The sequence below is a fragment of the Azolla caroliniana genome, unplaced genomic scaffold (genome assembly GCF_043228905.1).
Source record: "Azolla caroliniana isolate FFs.n. ecotype wild unplaced genomic scaffold, voAzoCaro1.0.p SCAF_6, whole genome shotgun sequence".
Classification (NCBI taxonomy): Eukaryota; Viridiplantae; Streptophyta; class Polypodiopsida; order Salviniales; family Salviniaceae; genus Azolla; species Azolla caroliniana.
This window is the reverse complement of record NW_028230441.1, coordinates 1458700-1480397: the sequence shown is the minus strand read 5'-3', so window position 1 is coordinate 1480397 and position 21698 is coordinate 1458700. Positions and strand designations below refer to the sequence as shown.

The 21698-nt window shown below is 38.3% G+C and overlaps 2 protein-coding genes across 2 annotated transcripts; both read right to left on the bottom strand.

The window, feature by feature from the left end:
• Window positions 1-898: 898 nt before the first annotated feature.
• On the bottom strand, window positions 899-3098 carry LOC147862456 (uncharacterized). The gene is made up of 5 exons (XM_087320835.1): window positions 2934-3098; window positions 2742-2844; window positions 1866-2157; window positions 1676-1730; window positions 899-1251 (listed from the first exon to the last, which is right to left on the bottom strand). Exons 2-5 carry the CDS (start codon window positions 2824-2826, stop codon window positions 1174-1176), a joined length of 510 nt encoding a protein of 169 aa, XP_087176961.1. The 5' UTR covers window positions 2827-2844; window positions 2934-3098; the 3' UTR covers window positions 899-1173.
• A 977-nt stretch (window positions 3099-4075) lies between these two features.
• Window positions 4076-18004, bottom strand: LOC147862455 (putative pentatricopeptide repeat-containing protein At3g15130). Its single transcript, XM_087320834.1, has 2 exons — window positions 17736-18004; window positions 4076-7658 (listed from the first exon to the last, which is right to left on the bottom strand). Exons 1-2 carry the CDS (start codon window positions 17859-17861, stop codon window positions 5172-5174), a joined length of 2613 nt encoding a protein of 870 aa, XP_087176960.1. The 5' UTR covers window positions 17862-18004; the 3' UTR covers window positions 4076-5171.
• Window positions 18005-21698: the final 3694 nt, after the last annotated feature.

The following is a 21698-nucleotide window of genomic DNA, read 5'->3' as shown; positions in this document are numbered from 1 at the left end:
TTGGCAAGTTAAGATTTATGTGTCATTGATGCTAAGATGAGTACAAATATGGATCAAAGAGGTATCAATCTGAAAACCCATAGATGAGTCGAATAGAATGTATTTAGGAAAGAGGGAGATATGGCACGGGGATTGACTAAACATGTCGACTAGAAGAATACTCTCTATTGGCAAGTTAAATGTAGTATGTGTCATTGACTTTAAGATGAGTACAATCTAGCACTAGCTTGTACCTAAGGAGGTAGACCATATTAAATGAGAAGTTGATTGACGAAAAAAGAATATCCCCACTACCTTCAATTGACTTGCACATTTAAGGTGACAATAAGACCAAACACAAAACATAAATACCTACCCTCTTTCTCACATTTAATTGTTGCAACTATCATCTATGTCAACTAGCTCTGTAGTCGAACTAATCTAGATCCTATCTAAGCTCTAAAGTGTGAACACACATGAAGAATACCATTGTAAGCTACTCTCATATGTAAAAGAATGTTTGTATTGACACATAATCTTTGTGAATGTCACTTTATATGCATATCTAGCAATCGAACCAATGCATTTTTCTAAAAACTATCACATAACAAGATGCAATAATACGTAAAAAGAAAAGTTTAATTGGACCCCAAGAACATTTTTAAAACGAAGTTAACTTCTTAATTTCCTTCAAAACACTTTGAAATTTACCAGAGACAATATCTGTCAACGTGAACTCACTACAACTTTATTGATTCAGAAAACCTCTTTTGATGATGCAAAAACAAAAACAAAAATTTTCACCTAAATGAAAGATAAAAACCTAGATATCAATAAGAATGTTGCTCATAATTGTTCCCAGTTTTAAAAGAGTAATTTTGAGCAGTAAATATTCCTTTCCTTTATTCTCAAAGGAATCTAAAGAACGTAATCTTAATTTATTTTCAATGGATATTACAAATGATTCATTCGGCCTCACCAAGTGAGTAGCCTATCAAGCATCTGAAGAATGGATATATTTCATTAAAAATCCATGAAATCATGAGAGCTTTTCAATTATTGCTCTGGCTTGTATATAACATGCAGTGCACACAATTTTCATATAATTTGCATATTAACAAAAGAAAGAGATTTCTCGGTTCTTCAATATTCAAGAAAAATGTGTTAGTACTGTTAGGAACTTAACAATTGTCCCTAACCATATTTGGCTAATGCAAGTAGCAGTGACTTATATGCTGCCCCGCAATCCTTGAATCTTGCCTCAGCATTCGCCTGCAAATGTTATATATATGTATTATTTCAGTGTGTGAGTGTCAATATGTTAGGTATGCTAAGACAACATGGGCCAATGTCAAAGCCAAAACCTAACACGAAACCTACAAGGGGGGATGCATGTGTGAGAAAGAATCATTTTATATATGCACCACAAATGAGTACAAAAATTTGATTTGGATAAATTATGACACCTGGACTATTATCTTCACCAAGCAAGGATTGAAAAAATATTTACAAAAATCGCTTCAGAGTTGCAAAAAAACATTTTTCATATGCTACATAAATGAGTACAAAATTTTATCCAAATAAAATTCTAAACATTTAAAAATTGATTCTTTATATGTTATATATAAAAATACCTAGTTTTCAGTACGAAGTTTTGATCCAAATATAGGTAAAGCAACATGTAATCACTACTGACCTTCGCAACATCTTCATGTCGATCAGGGTGCCATTTCAATGCAGATGCACGGAACCTGAATATTTATGAAGATTAAAACTTAATTTCCTTATATATATATATATATATATATATATATATATAGCATCGATGATAATCAAGAAAATGAAACAATACAAAGAGTACGTAAAAAGTAAAACAAAACACTTACGCTTTTTTTAACTCCTCAATTGTTAGAGAACCAGATGGAGGTAGTCCAAGGATCTTTCTATCTGATGGTGACCCTATCGTCGGAGCTTCTTTAGTTACTTTCTTGTCATCAGAGAATCCAGTTCGAGGTGAGGATGCCCCAGTAGCCCGTTTTCTACCCTCTGGGAAAGGAACATCATATGCAAATCTAAAATCTTCAAAGAAACCACCCCAGAATTGACTAAAGCTCTCCCTTGACCAAAATTCATGGAATGATTTCTTCGAACCCTTCCGAGGAGCCTCAGGATTTGTTCCTAAATGTGAAAAATAAATAGCACAATTTGAATCAATGATTCGCACTCGACTAGTGTGCACAATATTTAAGACAAGGTTATTGCATAACAGCATAATAGCAATTATAGAGCTAAGAATGAAGAAAGTTAATACCACAAAAAAGAGGCTTATGGAGTATGCACGTGAACAAGCTAGATAGGGAAATAAAATGAGATGTCATGAGCACTATTACTTTGAAATGATTGTCCTGACAATGTGAGAACTGCCATTGTTAAACGCTTCTTATTTATACTGTAAATTTCTATAGAATGTACACCACCCAAGACACACCTAGGAAGCTTTTTTTATATTTTCCATGCATCTCGTTTGTATACAAATGCGTGCTCTCCAGTAATAGGGAATGTTTTCATAACCATGGTTGAATAGGGGGTTGATATTTTTTTCCATTAACGAATAGAGAGAATAAATTAAGAGCATTCCCTCAACTTTCTGAGGAACTGATTATACACTAAATAAGGCGAAAGTCAAAATTTTCACGTGCATAAAGAAAATATAAAATTTGAAAATTATAAAGTAGACATGGCTCAAGCAGAAAGCATGATACTCTTTTGCTTTCTATATCCTTCGAAATAATTAGGCCGATTCCCTTCAAAATTTCTGTGACCAAGTCCCCCTTTCTTGCGTGACATGCCAGAAGACCAATAAAGCTGCAAAGGAGCACAGAAGGATCCATGACATGAAACCACACACACACACACACACACAATTTTAACAATACGAATATGAAGAAAAATACCTCTTCAAAGTTCCCATAATGTATTTCACAACATCTCCACTTCAGCAAATCCCTTTTCTCAGCGGCTCTTCTCTTTCTTTTGGTATAATTTACATAGTCCTGTATTTAATAATCTCCCCTTGTCTTCTTTCATTAAGAGTACAACACTAGATCACTAAGTTCAAGGATATCATACCTTGTGGCCATCTTTCAAACCCTGCCAAAATAAAATAAAATCATATTTCTTTCTTTACAGGAATATTTGGTACTTTAAGTAATTTTAGTAATCTTGTAATATTTATTTTGGTTTGTTGTTCTCCAAAATGTGAAGAGATTGCATCTTAAAATCTCTCTCTCTCTCTCTCTCTCTCTCTCTCTCTCTCTCTCTCTCTCTCTCTCTCTCTCTCTCGTAATTAGCTTACCCTAGTGCTAAGTCGTTTACCCTAGTGCTAAGTCGAAACTCAATTTTCTCACCTCTATTACTCCATAGATATCTCTTATTTCACTAGATGCCACTATGGAATGTAGGGGTTGAACCCATGAGCACCTGGTCTCCATTGGGCAACCTTACCAATTGAGCTACATCCATCTCTCTCTCTCTCTCTCTCTCTCTCTCGATTTGTTGTTCTCAAAGACAAGACAACACTTTCAATGTAATCTCTTGTTTGGTTTTATAGGCCATTTTGGCCTCTTAAAAGACGTTAATATATCTTTCTTTCTCTCTCTAACATGGATCAGGCCCACAACATCTCTTGGTAGGAATATGGCCCACTATGAGACACTTTCTCCACATATCGAATGATGGATTCATCATAAGGCCCTCTTATATGGCTATGTATCTATTGCCTGTGTCGCACAATGTGATGGGGCAACTATGGATTCATCATAAGACCCTCTTATACGGATATATATCTATTCAACATTTTTTAAGAGATTGAGGCAGGCAGATATGCACACACACCTCTGGAAGAAAGAATCTGTCAATTGTGTCATCAGGGAGTAGAATATGAAGGACACTATGTTTGCCACTGTATTGTTTTGTATGAAATAAGAGAGAGATACTATTAACTCTTTAACCAAGGCTTTGGCCCACCATGCAAGGTAATGGAATATGAGGACCAACGGTGCTTGGGGCTGATCTTGATAGAACGTCAGAGACACAGGGAAAAGTTGTTGAAGGATTTCTACAGATGTCCCACTACAAAGCTCATATCATGAGCTACTTATAAGATGGATTTATACTGAGACCGCGATACATATTAACATCTACATGCCCCATTGGGCTCAAAAATCAATAGGACAACTCAGAGTTTCCTCCCACCAACTAGAGATCAATGCGGGGAAAGCATTTTGCATACCAAGGGTCAACAAACATTGCAAGTTTTGCATACCAAGGGGAAGTCAAGAGTGTAGATGCCCACCTACAAACACATCAGAGAGAAGCATGCAACACTCTTTGCTGAGTGCATCACCATTCAATGGATGATGTAGAAGTTGGTCTCTGTTGATTTGGCCAAGGCTTACTCAAACTGCTAAAGCATAGGGAATCAACTCTTTTATTAAGCACACAGGACATATTATTGCTTTTATTAAACACAGAGGACATGTTAGCAATAACAGATAACTAAATTCTTCCATAGACCCACATCTTCACCGACAATGTACCAGAGTCAACATTGAGCAAACAAAGGAATGCCGATGATGAAAGTAACAGAAAGTATCAGGATACACGGAATACAGGCACTAGATTGTGAAGATCCATGAAAGGCACCTAGATGCACACGGTATACTTTATCATTCCCTAGATTCACTGCATCGATCATTCCCTAACCACCATTCATCCAATCCTAAAGCCACTTGATGCATTGAGATCAGTATCATCGATATTTAAGAAGTCTACAGTTATTTTTTTGCGTTTAGCTTCTATATATGATGACTCAATCAATCAACTACATGATGGTTGAAAGCCCTTGTAACAAGTGCATATTACATATTAACAACTAACACAATTTCCAACTTTAACAACATGAAAGCAATTGAGATATCTTATCATAATCCTTCATTTTGTTATCTTCAGTATGAGTGATAGGCAATATGACAATCCCAACAGATATACATATTGTTGGTGTTTGTGTGATGAATGACTTGTGATTCACCATGACATTTGCATGCATACGATGGCATTCTTTGCCACTTCTATATGTGATGATCTGAATCAATCATTTCATGATGGTTGAAGCCACTTGTAAAAAGCACATATTAATCCCCACAAACACATTTTCCAGCTTCAAAAATATGAAGGCGATTGAGATCCCTCACCATAATCTTTCGCTTCTCTATCTTTGATATAAGTGATACAACATCATGACAATCCTTACAGAGACACATATTGTTCACAATATATATTGCTTCACCAAGTTTTGTATTTATGAGGGCACAAGCAATAGCCAATTTATCACTATGCCCACATACCACACCCAAAATGTTTTGTAATATCCACCATGCACTTTGGGAATGTCCTTCATGTGACATTTTCAGAGAAACAGCTTCAATTTTAGCATGAATATCCTTACTTTGGGAATGCTTAGTATTACCTCCAATGGAAAAAGAATGGAGTTTTCCACTTGTGTCAACCCACAAACTATTTCCTTGTCTTCCTGAAGCAGCATATTTCAGTCTCATAGCTTCAACTTTGTCTGCATCCTCTTGCATGCCAGCAGCTCCAAATATATTAGCCATGAGAATATAAGCTGCAGCACAAGTATTATCTATTTGTACTGCTTGATCAAAAGTCAATATTCCAAGCTTCAAATTTCCCCATTTTCTACAAGAACCTAATAAAGCAAGCCAAACTATAGGATAATCTGAGGAGGGCATCACCTTGATGACAGACAATGCCTTGTCAAAGCATCCAGCAGAACCAAAGAGTACTACCATGCAAGTATGATGCTCAGAGTTCGGAACAATGCCATATTTTCTATTCATATTCCCAAAAAGCAGTTGAGCTTCATCCATTAGTCCACAGTGACTACATGCACTCAAAACAGATAAAAATGTGATTGCATTTGGAGGGTGTCCTTCACCTTGCATCCTCTCAAAACAACTTAAAGCTTTCTGACCTTGCCCTTGTTGTGAATAACCAGCAATTAGGGCGGACCAAGAGACTACATTTCGTATGGGTAGTTCTTCAAGCACTTTCTCCGCTTTCTCAAGTGCACCACATTTGGCATACATATCTACTAAAGAAGTCCCAAGCACAACATCGTTCTCCAGGAAACCCCACCTCACAACCTCTTCATGTATTCGTTTTCCCATGTCTATTATCCCTGCACTACCACAAGCTTTCAAGATACAAATGAAGGTGACACTGTCTGGGGCAAGACCTTCTCTTTGCATCCGTTCATAGCAGTTCAATGCTTCTCTACTCTGCCCTTCTTGGGCATACCCTGCAATTAGTGCTGACCAAGAGAAAGCATCCCGAACTGGAAGCTCCTCAATTACTTGTTGTGCTTGCATGAGCATACTACATTTCACATACATATCCACCAGGGCAGTGCCAAGCACTGTGTCTTTCTCCAATAAGCCCCTCCTCACAATCTCATAATGAATTTGTTTGCCCTTATCGATGGCTCCTGTATTGCCACATGCCTTCAGGAGACAAATGAAGGTGATAGCATCAGGAGAGAGGCCTTCACTTTGCATCCTCTCAAAGCAGTTTAGCGCTTCATTACCTTGCCCTTGTTCAGCAAATCCTGCAATGAGAGCAGACCAAGAAACTATGTTTCGAATCGGAAATTCTTCAAGAAGTTTTTGTGCTTTTGCAAGCACACCACATTTGGTGTACATACCCACTAGAGCACATCCAAGTACGATATCTTCCCCCAGCAATCCCCTACGCAAAATATCCTCATGAATTTGTTTACCCTTGTCTATATCTTTTACTTTTCCACATGCTTTCAAGATGCTAATAAATGTGACTGCATCTGGAGAGACCTCACTCTTCATCAGTTCAAAACAATTTAGTGCTTCATTGCCTTGGCCTTGTTGAGTATACCCTGCAATCAATGCATTCCAAGAGACTACATTCCGGAAAGGAAGATCTTCTAGAACTTGATATGCCTTTGAAAGGGCACCACATTTAGCATACATGTCAACCAGTGCAGTGCCAACCACAACATCATTCACTAGGAAGCCTCTATGCAAAATCTTATCATGAATTTGTTTGCCCTTGAGGATGGCTCCAGAGACACCACATGCCTTCAAGATGCAAATGAAACTAACCGTGTTAGGAGAAACACCCTCGCTATGCATACGTTCAAAACACTCCATTGCTTCATCACCATAGCCATGTCTGGTATAACCAGCGATTAATGCGTTCCAAGTGGCGACGTGTCGGATGCACAGCTCCTCAAGGACATGTTGTGCTCTTGAGAGCACTCCACATTTGGCATACATACTGATCAAACTGCTGGCCAGATAAGGGTTATTTTCAAGTAACCCTCTTTTCATGAGATTTTGATGTAGTATCGTTCCTTTCTCAATGTCCTTCCTCTTAGCACAAGCTTTAATTAATGCCAAAAGAGCAGAATCACCCTTAGCATTTTGACCACCATTACATATGTCATCATGTGGCATGACGATGCTTCTGGTTAACTCCTCCGAAACCCAAAAGGGAGTATATCGTTCATTAGTCCACAAAGATTCATTGCTCATTTTGTGTCTAAATTCTGATGATCTAGAGCCACACTGTATGGAAAAACGACAGGACCTCTCTCAGATGTTAATATATCATCATGATCATAATCTCTCTCTTGTAGATATTAATATATCTTCATGATCATAATCCTTCTTTCATGCTTGAAGATGTCTATATATCATCATCATCATCATCATATCTCCCACATTCATATCCCTTACTTTGCTTCTATGATGATCATGCCAGAGAGAAGGATCTGCAAAGTACTCTTTCCATATCTTTTGCTGATATCTCGACATACAATTCTCCTCTTCTTCTGCACATATCTCTTGTACGAAGAAAGGAAAATTCCACCTACATATCCTTTATTCTTTGATTACCTCTGCTCCGATTTTGAGCTCAAACTTATAATGTCACCATCAGTAATCATTATTGCAATTCCGGTGAAACGAGATCATGCCCAAACCAATGACATGACTCTTCCGTTGTTTGCATGAATAAACTGAGCCTCAGTGTTGGCTGTTGTCATGGGGCGGCCACCATCTCTACTCGGACTATTATCATGGGGCAATGATGCTTTGTGTCATATCACACAGGCAATTATTGAGACTAAAGGTATTTCTAAGTCTTTCCAATTATTTGTCTTATTACAACGTAGTCCCCAGGTTTCTACTCAGAGAAGAGTTAGTGTGACCAGTGTATAAAATAGCCACAATTTAGTCCATGTCTCTTGGCATTGAAAATGTGCACAATGCCTTTCAAGAGCACCAAGGGCTGCATATTCATGACAGAATCGACCAAAGCAGCCTCTATAAGCAGAACCAAAGCCCTTTGAATGTTACTCTTGGGTAAGTGCAAGATTGTGTGTGCCACCTTTTCCTCTTCCAAGAAGAATTTTAGTTCTGATCGTGTTACCCATGCTTGTGTAGTGTTAAAAAACATCACTTTAGTTTTATCTATGTTTACGAACAAATCTTTATCCATACAAAATACTTTTAAGGCGTTTACATGTTTTTGCAATCTTTCTAGAGTGTCAGATATCAGCACAATATCATAAAAATATAATAATGTTTGTATGGTTATACCTGCTAGGCATGATCTTGAACCATAGAATCTCTCTGTAATGTGACAGCTCATCTATATAGAGACTGAAGAGGGTGGGTGATAGTGGGCATCCTTGTTTGCTCCAATTGTGCTAGTCACAGGCTCTAACAACACATTAGGAGACAGCACCTTTACTTACATAAATTCATACAATGCATAATTCCCATTGCATATCTATAGGAACTACAAGGGCTTCTAGCTTATGCATGAGCCAAGCGCGAGGTACAGTGTTGACATCTTTTCAGAAATCCACAAAGCCACAATAAAACCTCTTATTATGGGCTTTGCCCTCAATAAGGGCTCGGAGGGTCAATATGTGATCCAATGTTGTGAACCCCTTCCAAAAGCCTGCCTGTCCAGCTGAATGGCAGACATTTCTCTCTGCCCATAAACTCATTCTGACTCTAGGATCGAACCATATAGTTTAGATGAGTAATGGCCAATCATGATTGTTCTAAAACTGCTCAGCATCATGGGGTCTCCACTCTTGAAGATTGGCACAATGGTATGTTCTGTCCAACTCGTAGGGAAACCTTCACACACAGTTCTAGTAAAGGTGCGTGGTAGCAACGGAGCAAGGTGGGCACATATAAAGTTCTTACCTACCAATTCATCATGATCTTGGGCCTTCCCAAATTGTAACGGACCAATGGCATCTCTTACATTTTGTGGAGTAAAAAGGCTGTATTCATGTGGGCATGAGACATGTAAGTAGGGGAGTGGAGGATGCCTGGGGATATCATAATACCTATGCATATTGAGCTTGTCACTTTAGACCAACTTCTTCTGCCATAACTTCTCCATATATAGCCTCGTTAGTATCAAACATAGTTTATTCTTTATCCTTACTTCAGACATTGAAGACCTAAAAGTATAATATCCCCCATAGCAGTAGATCTTATGATATCATCATATAATGGTTGATATGATGATTCTTCGAGAGATACAAACCTCGAGTAGGCAAGTAGAAAGAAGCAAATTGCCATGTATAGTTCCATTAGGTCCCCTCTTTCCCTAAGGTGGAAAGTAGCAAATCCCGTCCCTAGGGTTCCCTTTTTTTATTTGTATCCATATATACCGTGCATTATGCACAAGATATACTCAATCATGATGTTCCTTTTTGCACAGCACAGCCACCCCTTTGGAGCCTCTAGTGCTTCATGGTGTTCGTGGTTGGGGACAACATACCGGCTCCATCGATATCCTTGTACATCAAGGAGTCTACTAGCAATGCACTGACGGGTCCCTGTATATATTGCAATGCAGATGATGTGATACTCTTCTCATATGATGTTGATGGTATGCAAATTTTACTTGGGGTATTAGATGTAGCAATTGTAGAGAAAACAAGAATGATGGCAGTGCAAACCATCCAACCTCATTATTACCCTATGCTCACATATAGAGGTGAACATATACAATTTGTTCGAAGCTTTAAATATCTTGGTATTGATGTACCCGCCACAAATAAATGGAGTGCATGCTTTGATTCTAGGCTCCAAGCCAGTTGGAAATCGTATTACCTTTTGGAGAACCAATGCAACCAAAGTGATACTTGTGGATGGGAAGTAGAACTAATGTTGTTCAATGCCATGGTAGCTCAAGTATTGCTTTATGGAGTAGAAGTATGGGGTGGCACCATCTCTCTAAATGCATGGAATGAGATTGAGAAAATTCAAAAGATGTTTTTAAGGAGGCAATTAAGAGTTAAATGCACTACCTCTTACCAGGTTATGCTCTTGGAAACAAGTGTTTGATCCATAGAACTATTGGCACTCCAAAGAGTATTAAAATACATTACAAAAGTCAAGAATATGCCGAATCATCGATTGCCACATCTTGCTTAGAATGCTAGATGTAAGCTACAAAAGAATCATAAAAGTAAGATTCTCTCATCCGGTTGGGTTGTTGACATAAGGAAATGGTTTAGAAGATGGGGTTTGGATGATCTTTTAGAACTTTTGGGCAATGTTATGCAATATGTAATGATTGAGGAAAGGTTGGTGGAATCATTAAGAATGATGTGGGAAGATGCTAAGAGGACAAAGCTAGAATACTACATTGCAAATGTCAACCCTGAATGGTGGTCTCAATATAAAGCAAGAATGCCTATTGATCGTATCCAACCTATCTCATTACCAATATGAGTAGTAATGCTCATAGAGCCTTTCCACTACTTCGCACTCAATCTCACAAGTTAGGTATTGAAGTTGCATCATGGTATCAAAATGTAACTAGTTTGAGGACATGCAAAGTATGCAATAAAGGCATGGTAGAGGATGAATGTCATTTGCTCTTCACATGCTCGACATATAGTGCAATTCGTTCAAGATAGGTTGACATACTAAGAGGGAGTAATAACTTAAGTGCCATACCTAAGACACTACCAAGAAGGTTGAGCTCATATGTGTATGGTTTATTCACACATAGAGACTTTGTGCTTCAATGTATGAATACCCCTTCTTAGGAAGGAGACACATATCAAGAACACATGTATACTCTGGTCCCATAGGTCAAATTTGGCCTCTTTATGGACGATAAAAATTCTAATTCTAATTCTAATATTTGTGTTCTTGAAGATATATTCAAAATACCTGACATCTATCCTTAGAGAGCCAAACTCTCTGTATACATTGCAATATTTGTGTTCTTCACAAAATACCAGACATCTATCCTTACAAAGCCATTGTGATTCTTTGTAGACATGCACAAGGTCTCATAGGCCATAAACGTCATGAGGCTCTCTTCTCTATAATGATGACCTTCTCATCTCTACATACAACTGATTTTCTTCCTTTCTTGTGTTGAGGACTCGTGGCATGTTTTCTTTGCAATGTGTTAGTTGAGCTGGTTTGAGAGCATCATCTAAATATATTGTGACACTTGAGTGCCCTTCCCTAGATAGGAAAGCTTTTTTCTTTTCCATATCCATGAAGCGGATGATCAAGGCTTTAGCTCTAAACTCATGTCTTCTTACCCTCCATGCTGAAGAAAATGGATTTATCTGATGCCCCAATCTTTCTGCTAAGATTCTTGGCATCTTTTTGTGGGCTTCCTTTTTCAGCTCAATAAACCATTTTGTACCTTAGCTTCTTCTTCTAATGTAGTGTTCATCATTTCCATCTTATGCACCGATCTTCCTTTTTGTTTTTTCACAAACTCAATCTAGGGTGAGTTGCTTCATGTGAGGATGCTCAGTTTGAGCTTTGGCAGCCTTGGCCATCGGTGCTCATGTTTGCATTTCCTTATTTACATTCGCTAGCTCTGCATTTTCCACTATTTCTTGTCCTTTTGTAGATCAACTTTTACTAACTATGAGTTCGACCTTATTTGAGGATATTTCATCCTTTAGGTACTATGAAGTATCATCCTTAAGTTAAATTTCTTTACAAGACTTTTGATGTCTTTTGTATAGATTCCAATAACTTTATCTTGAGAATGGCATACAACTCTTTTTTCTATTTCTCTATCTCCTTATGCATTTCCTCTTTCAAGGCTCTTTCTATGTCATTTCTCATACAATTGATCTCTTGTGTGATCAAATGACGGAAGAGATCACCTTTCCCTTCAACATCTAATAACTTGAATTTTGGGTGCCTTGTGTGCCCTTCGGGGACTACATGGGTTGGTCTTCTATCTCATCCTCTACGTCTACAGTATCTTCTTGTGGTTCTCCATTGGTCTAGACCATCTTCATGGGTGTTCAAAACCATATCTTCATTCCCCATCCATTTGGATTCTATGATGTTTAGGACAATGAATACAAGGATTAGGTTGGAGAAACATAGAGAGTAGGGAGAGGAATGCAAAGATTAAGCCAGCTGCAGAGATTAGGCAGACATTTCAGAAAGCGCAAAGAATCAAATTCTTAGATACATATTAATTGATTGATTCAACCCAATATTTACATGAAAAAATCTTGATTAATGAGTATATAGATTTATTACAATAGTAATGGTGGCTTAACACCTTGAGCTTTCCTTTTTACCCTTAACCCTAATACCAAGTAGATAGATCTATCCTCCCCAATTTTGGTTACCCTAAGTCAAGAAATCACAAGATGGTGCAAACAACACTTAAGCTCCTCAATTAGCAAAGGAGGTCCCTATTCCCCTGCATGCCTAAAGCATAATATGTTAGAAGGACTAGATGATGAGGATCTCAAAGCATATATGGCCAACCATGGAATGCTTACTCCTCTCTTCGAGATTGAAGCCCTTTAGTGGTGCATCCTTATCAGTATCCACCACTCTGTATTGCTGCCATGTCGACTATTGCGCTTGACAACATACCAAAACTCAACCTAGCATGTGAAGTGCTTGACCGGGAAAAGCAAATCTCCCAATGCACTACTCTCAAGGAAATCAACCTCAAGACTAACACTAACGTCTGGCCTTTGATAATTGCCAAGGATCTACAACCACTCCAACACCTCATCACCTTGGTCAACTACTATTTGATCATGTTCACATGGTCCTATGAGGACATGCAAGGGTTGGATCCCCAATTTTACAGGCATCAAATCTACCTAAAAAGAAATTCCACCTCGATCCAACAATATTACTACAATATGAACCCAAACTATGCCTATTGTCGTCCAATGGGTGTGAACTTGGCCAAAAGGCCATAATTTGTATATTAGATAGAGTGTATGATACAGAACAAGAAATAAAGGTTCCTTAAATAGGAAGGGTACCATTTTAAAGAGATATTGTTGGTCTAGTGACCAACATATCTAACTCTAAAGCTAGGTGGCGAGAAGATGACTTACCAAACTACTATAAAATTGGCTAATGTAACATAGGGATGCATGCAAAAGTTAGAATTTCAAGGTTGACAAGTTATTTGATACAAACTTATTCTATACAATCAAGAACATCTTTCTATCCTTTTGATTGTGTTATATTGTGTCTATAGTTAACTGAGAGTGAGAGTGCTCATAAATGTTACGCCAAACTAAGGGCAATCTGTAAATTATTTAAACAGGGGTTGGATAACCTCTTGGCACGGAGCGCCATTAGTACTAAGATGGATAGTCAGCATATTGGTATGAGATTCCCTACCAAACAAATCTAAGCACCACCTAACTTGGGGTAAGGTACAATTGTCAAGGTAGTAAAATCAGTAAGGGTGTGAGAAGCACAGCAAGAGGAAAAGATAAGAGGTTCAAGTAAATGATCAAGCAAGATATCAGTCAAGCAACCCTTCAGTTAGGATCCAGGTGTCACCATAAGTGGAGTCACAGGTGGCCTTCAAGTAAACTAACTAGTGAGCTGGTAGGCAATATTTGTGTAGATACCAAGAAAGGAGTAGTTATAAGCACGGGGTTAGAAATACACCAGCTGAAATTCACAGCATCGACCCGAGAGAAACGACTACAACGTTAGGACTATGAAGTACCACAAAAGGTGTATGTCTGATCACCACAATGTGACTTCCATGAACCAAGTGTAACTGCTCATTTCTACAACAATGAGTTCACAGTCCATCATCACCGATGTGCCCCTAGGCATGTTCACATACCTCTCCATTGTTCTCCGAAAAGCAAATGTTGCCTAATTTCATGCCATACTGGCAAGCTTCCACAATCCCTTTTGTCACCATTGAGGACCACTTCCTAGGAAAATCAAGACACATAGAAAGAAAATCTAGCATGGATTACCCTTCCAAGATCATGTCTACCGTAGTCGACCTGACTAGTTCCATGAATAGACACAAAGCTTACGCCTGACTGACAAAGATTTCCACATCTTCATCTCCTCCCCGAACCTACTACCAAGTGCTAGATATGTCATACGCATGTCACGATTGCTCAATGTGTTTAAGAAAGTTTCTTTTTCTATCTGACAAGACAATAATATTGAATTGCCAAAATTGTCCCTTGTATTGCTTCTACCTATTTACATATATATCACGGTTATGAAAAGTGCTGCAATTAGGCACCCCTTATACACAGGATCAGGTTACAAAAGGACACCAGATGGCCAACACTGAGGCTCAGTTCATTCATACAAACAAGAAAAAAAGTAGCGACATCCGTTTAGACACTAGCTCGTTTCACTAAATCGCAATAATGACTTCCAATGATTATGACAAAATATCTGAACAGGGGTAATCAAAGAAATGAAAGATATGCAGGAAAAAATGTCGAGACATCAGCAAAAGATATGGAAGGAGTACTTTGCAGATCCTTCTCTCTGGCACCATCATCGCAGAAGCAAGGATGTGTGTGTGAGAGACATATGATGTTATATTAACATCTTTTAAGATTGAGAGAGATCATGATCATGATGGTATTAACCTCTACGAGAGAGAGGGAGAGGGAGATATTATGATCATGATGATATATTAACATCTACAAGAAGGAAAGAAGAAAACAATATTAACATCTTTTATGAGGCCAAAATGACCTATAAAACCAAACAAGACGTTACATCTTGAGAGAGATAGAGAGAGGTCTTGCCGTTTTCCATATATTGAGCTCTAGATCACTGGAACTTATACACAAAATGAACGATGAATCTTTGTGGACCAATGGACCATATGCTCGATTTTGAGTTTCTGAGGAGCTAAGCAAAAGAGTGAAAATGTCACATGATGACGTAAGCAATGGTGGTCAAAATGGTACTGATGGTTCTGCTCTTTTGGCATTGATTAAAGTCTTGTACCAAGAGAACATTGAGAAAGCAGCTAAATTACAACAAGATCTCATGAAAATAGGGTTGATTGAAAATAGAAGTTTGATCCGTATGCTGGCTCTTTGTCTGCGCTAATTTCTAGTTATTCAAAACAGCAAGGTAAAAAAGCTTTAAGTTGATTTTAAAGAATACAAGCTGAAGGTTACTCTCTGAAATGCAGTCACATTTTTATCTGTCTTGAGTGCATGTAGTCACTCTGAACTAATGGAGGAAGCTTGAATGCTTTTGGGAATATGAGCAGAAAATATGGCATTATTCTGTACTCTGAGCATCATCATACTCGCATGGTAGTAGTCTTTGGTTGTGCTAATTGTTTGACAAGATACTGTTTGTGATCAAAGTGATGCTCTTTTCAGATTATCCTATATTGCTTGCATTATTGAGTTCTTGTAGAAAATGGGGAAATTTGAATCTTGGAATATTGACTTTTGATCAACCAGTACAACTAGATAATACTTGTGCTACAGCAATGACTAAAATATTCGGAGCTGCTGGCATACAAGAGGATGCAAAAAAAGTTGAAGCCATGAGACTGAAATACGCTGCTTCAGAAAGACAAGAAAATAGTTTGTGACTTGACACAAGTGGAAAATTGCATTCCGTACTCATTGGAGGCAATACTCAATGCTCTCGATGCAAGGATATTTATGCTAAAATTGAAGCTGTTTCTCTGATAATGTCACATGAAGGACATTCCCAAAGGTGTGGTGGATATTGCAAAACATTTTGGGTGTGTTATGTGGGCATAGTGATAATTTGGCTATTCCTTGTGCCCTCATAAATACAAAACTTGGTGAAACAATATATTTGTGAACAAAATGTGTATCTATAGGGATTGTCACAACGCTGTATCAATTATATCAAAGATAGAGAAGCGAAAGATTATGATAAGGAATCTCAATCACCTTCATAGTTTTGAAGCTGGAAAATGTACTTGTGGGGATTAATATGTCTTTTTTACAAGTGCTTTCAACCATCGCTAAATGATTGATTTGGATCATCACATGTAGAAGTGGCAAAGAATGCCATTGTACGCATGCAAATGTCATGGTGAATCACAATCCATTCATCACATCAACACCATCAACATGTGTCTCGGCAGGGATTGTCATAGCCTGTCACTCGTTTTCAAGATAGAAAGTGAAGGAATATGGTAAGCTATCTCAATTGCCTTCATGGTGTTGAAGCTCGAAAATGTGTTTGTCGGGGTTAATATGTAATATACACTCTTTCCGATGATTGATTGAATCGTCATCAACCTTGAAGATTTACAAGGTCTTATCCCAAAGTTAGAATTTTTAGAACTATTCAAAACAAAACAGAGGTGATTGGGACTCCAGCCATGGATACAAATAATTTGCTTAAGGGCAATGACTTTTTGCTTTGGAAAAAGCAAATATGGATTTCAAATTCCTCTTATTCTTTCATGAAGGCTCTCAACAAATCATGCTCTCAAATTTTGGGCCCTTGTCCACTAATTTGCTTACGCTCTCTCTCTTTTAGTAGCAGATATGATGTATAATATCCTGGGATGTTACAGTGTAGGTTACATCTGTCCCATGGCACCCACCGAGGAAGATTGAGTCAAGCAACTTCAAGAGACAGTTCACCAGATCCTACCAGAGAAAATCCCTCCCAAGTATAATACCATTGGATGTTATAGTGGATCAGCTTCCTCGCACATTTTTGAAGGCATGCATAGGTTACATCTGTCCTCATGGCCCCTGCCAAGGAAGACTGACTCAAACAACTCCAAAAGACAGTTGACCAGGTCCTACCAGAGAAAATCCTTCCCAAGTGCATGTGAAAATGCTTGAAGCAAATATTCAGACAATGGTGATGGTGGTAGACACCAAGGCCAAAGAGGCACAAATGAACCCGACCACCAAGTATAAGGAGCAACATCCTCATAATTGAATGGCATATGATGACAAGCATGGGCATGAAGAGAGGCAAATCGTTGAGCCAGTCGTCAACTAAAATTTGAACCCACTCTGTTTAATCAACCAATTTGGCCATGTATATGAAGGAAAAAACCTCAGGACTTGATGGTTAATAATAAATAGTTTCAATTTCATAGGAACTGTTTTTTCTAATGTAACTACAGGATTTTCATGCATATAAAACACGCTATATAGATGCCATTTTATCGGGCCTACTTGTTTTCGATATCAATTTCGGAGATGATCACGCACACACACACACATAAACACTTGAATATGAATTAGAGAGCCCTCTTAATCAACCAAAGGAATTGAATCCATTTTTCTCGTGAATCAATCTAGTCATAGATGAAAAGGACAAGAAAAAAACCCAAGGACTTACCGATCCGAATTTGTTGGCACGTTTGTCATGGCAGATTGAGGTGGCGTGAAAAGAGGCGGAAGCGAGGCCCAGGAAGAGATAATTCTTCAGAAGGAGCGGCGAGGAGACGCCAAGCGAAGCGATCATGTTGGGAAGAGATGGTGTCTCTGCTTCAGCGGGCAGGTCCCATTTTTTCCGAATGTCGTTGAACTGTTGCTTTTGCGCTGTGCTTCCTGTTGGTCTCTCGCTCTGTGTGTGTTTGTGTGTGTCCCTCTCCTTTGAGTTTGGCCTTTCTAATCGGCCGGCGCCCGCCCTGTAGGCTGTTCCTGCCCCTTTCTTCTTACTCGATATCCTGATCTTCAATTGTTCGGTGATGCCCTTTTTTTGACCTAATTGTCGGCCTTAATTTTTCTCAACAATGACCTCTTTTGGTCATTAGTCAATCTTAAGTTTAAATGTCCGTCTTCTTTTCCAAGTGAAATTATGGCGATGACAAATTTTCGCAAAAAAAAAAATCCCGCTTTTGATTACATATGTGATCTTAAGTTGCATAATTATGCTTTTCCATATGAATTTATGGCAAATGTCCTCCTTTAACCTCTTTATTATTGAATTTAAAGTATGCTTAATCGCCCTCTTTTCACTTGATTATCGACCTTATTTGTTTGACATCTAGCATGTTATATGACAAAGCCATTGTTTAGTTTAAGTACTAAGACGATGTTTAGGTTCCAAATAAGCACTCACGTAATTGATTTCAACATGTCAAGCAATAGTTTTTGACATAATGTTGTCTAACTTTCCATGCTTTGTAGGAGAATTGATTTAGTTTCTCAAGGTATAGTTTCTAGACACACGTTGTCGTGGAGGATTCCGGCCACTAGGGGGAAAAGTCCGTCGGATGCATGCGAACAAGGGTGTGCAAGGATGCACATGAAATGAATCTTACATACAAACAAATGTAAATATCAAAGTATTAATAAGTACTAGGAAGATGTACAAGGATGCACATGAAATGAGTCTTACATACAAACAAATGTAAATATCAAAGTATTAATAAGTACTAGGAAGAGTGTTTAATAGGGTACTTTTATAATCCCAGAAAAAAAGGGAATTATAGGGGAGTGATGGGAGGAAATCATGGAGAGGATCTCGAGCAGAAGGGGCTGGCAACTAATGTAACAGACCCTTCTTGGGCTATAAACGGAGGGAAAGAATTTGTTTTGGAGGATCGGTCGTTTTAGGGAGGGGAAGGTGTTGTTGGATTGGGTTGCTGAGTGCTTTAGGAGTTCCCGTTTTATCGATTCGGTTAGGTAGGGTGAGGCCTTTGCTTGTGTAGGAAGTCTGTGTGCTCCCGTCCAGAGGCTCACTAGTGTGTGCGTGTGTGTCTAAAGAGCTTGAAGCTCTACTAACCGGCCGAAGGCCTTGGCTTTGTATTTATCTCTGTCTTTAATTGATTATTTGGTATTGTTGTATCTGGGTACTCTCTCTTTGTGTTTCCTGCTTTGGTTTCTCTATGTTGTGTAAACTTTCGTATCTCATTTGTGGTGTTAGGGGAGGCGTTGTTCTTCCCTCCTTTGCTCTTCGCTTACCCATGGTGTTTGAGATCCTGTGTGCTCACCTTCTGGAATCCGGTGACAAAGCCGGTGCACTCGTTAAACAACCCTGGTATTCATGCCGAACCAGTCACTACAAACCTCAACCACCGCTCATTCTCAAGCTCCTTGGTCCGAGACCCCTATGGTCCCACCTGAGCTGACCTGCAAGCCGCGTTTCATGGCTCGTGAATCACTATAAGTCATCAATCTCAACATTAGCATTCAAAAGTCATTATTTGTTCCATGCACATGGGATGGTATGATGATAGACTATTGCGTAAAGGACAACCTTCATTGTATGATAACTAGTTGTTCGATGCATATGAGGACATCAACGAATCTAATTTTCGATGAAGTTTTAAACTAGATGTGCAAGATGATATATAGAGTTGGTTAACACCAAACCATGGTTTTAGGTTGTTGAGGAGGCATTTAGATTCACTGCATTGAGGGGAATGCAAGATGAGGGAGGGTCTTACCCTAGATTCAACCGCTTTTGCTCATATAGTTAAAAGGTTGTGGGAGCATAGGATCAACTACAACGGGAGAAGAGATACATCCAGAGATGAACAAGAATGTTTATTTGTTATAGATTATGTGCTTGACATTGGGCTTGTGGACATGTACGTAGTAAATTGGGGCACTCTTGTAAAAGTAAAACAAGAGTTGGGTAATCTTTTGGAGCATTATAGTGTCTCTTGGAATAATGCATTGATATTAACATCTATGCCCAATTTGACCATGTTTAACATGTTTTTGTTTCATTCAACAAAATGGTATCAAAAGATGTGCCCAACATGGTCACATTTATTGTCTTGTTGTCAGCGTGTGGTTAATAATGTTAATTGAAAACAGGGCAAATGTGTATCATTAAGATGAGTAGTATGTATTGCCTTTCTCCAACTATTGAACACTATACTTGCATGAGCCATATGTTTAGCCACGTTGGGTGTTTTCCCATTGAGAATTTGCCACTCTTGGATTGTCTTCATCTATGGTCAGCTTTTTAGGTGCTCGTCGAGAGCTAACAAATTTCGATCTCGGGAGGTGGGCCTTTGAACAACTGGTAAACTTGGATGAAAGCAATGCTACTACTGCATATGCTTGCTTGATGTACATATATGCATATGCTACCTTGCACGAATCATGGAATGTAGACTAGACGATATTGAGTTGACGAAGAAAAAAGCAAGCACTTGTATTGATTAAGGTTATGCCTCTTGATAGCGCAAATAAGTTAGCATGAGAAAAGATAAGTATTGACCCCGAAGATAAAGACATGTGGAAATGAAGAGGTTTGATGTTTGTAGTTGTCTAAGCATCTCTAGGTGGAATATTATAGCCTAAGAGTGTTTCCAAATCATATCAACATTTGCAAAAGGATAAGGAAACATGAGATACAAGATTGCATGGTTTTAATGAATGGATCAAGACACTAGAAGAAAATGTTTAAGTCAAGGAAAGAATACATTAAGAGCATAGGCAAAGGAATTAAAGGAGTAACTGAAATGGAATGAAAAAAAAACCAACATAGTTAAAAGAAAAGAAAGACATGCATTGGACTTTGAACTGAGCAATGCTCAACACAAAGAAAAGAAGAGGAAGACGAGGGTATTTGTTACGTACGGGATAGGCACTCGAAGTGAAGTGTGAAAGGCCAATATTGAGAGATTGGAGCTTCAAATTACAAGTGCACTCTTACAAGCCCATAAATAGGAGGGGAAACCCTTATTTGGATTATCAAGCGATCACCAATCTTGGACCTTTATTAATGTGGCATGTATTCTTAATGTATCTTTGTGTGGAGAGTTACTTACGGAGAGGTGCATTGCCATTAGTATCAAATCTATGCGTAAATCTAAAGAGTAGACTTGAATGTTTCTTTTGTGGGAAAAAACACGTGAAGCATTCAATCAAAAGACAAAGTTATGAAATTAATCATGACGGGGCAACAAGACTCTCAAAGAGGGGGGCTTAAAGCGTGAATCTTGATTCCATAACAAAATTTTGTAAAATTGAAGTTAATGTTTGGGTTCATAAAAGCTATATTTCACGTTAATCTAAGGTCTCAAATGGAACCAACCAACCCATCCTTATGAAATTCCCCATGTCTTAAGAAGATACATGGCTAAAATGTAAAATACAAAAAAATTGTCAATACTCAATTGTAGAACAACTCGGGTATAGGATGGACAAATGGAACTACAAATATATGCAGTGATGGTTTACGGAGATAGGGTGGACAAATGGAACACATTGATCGTACAGGCATATTGATAGGGCGATATCAATAATTCCAAAATCAACACTAATTGGGTATAGGAAAGAAAACTCAAGGAGTGAAATGACAAACTAAACTACAATCTACAATATATACATTGACTAT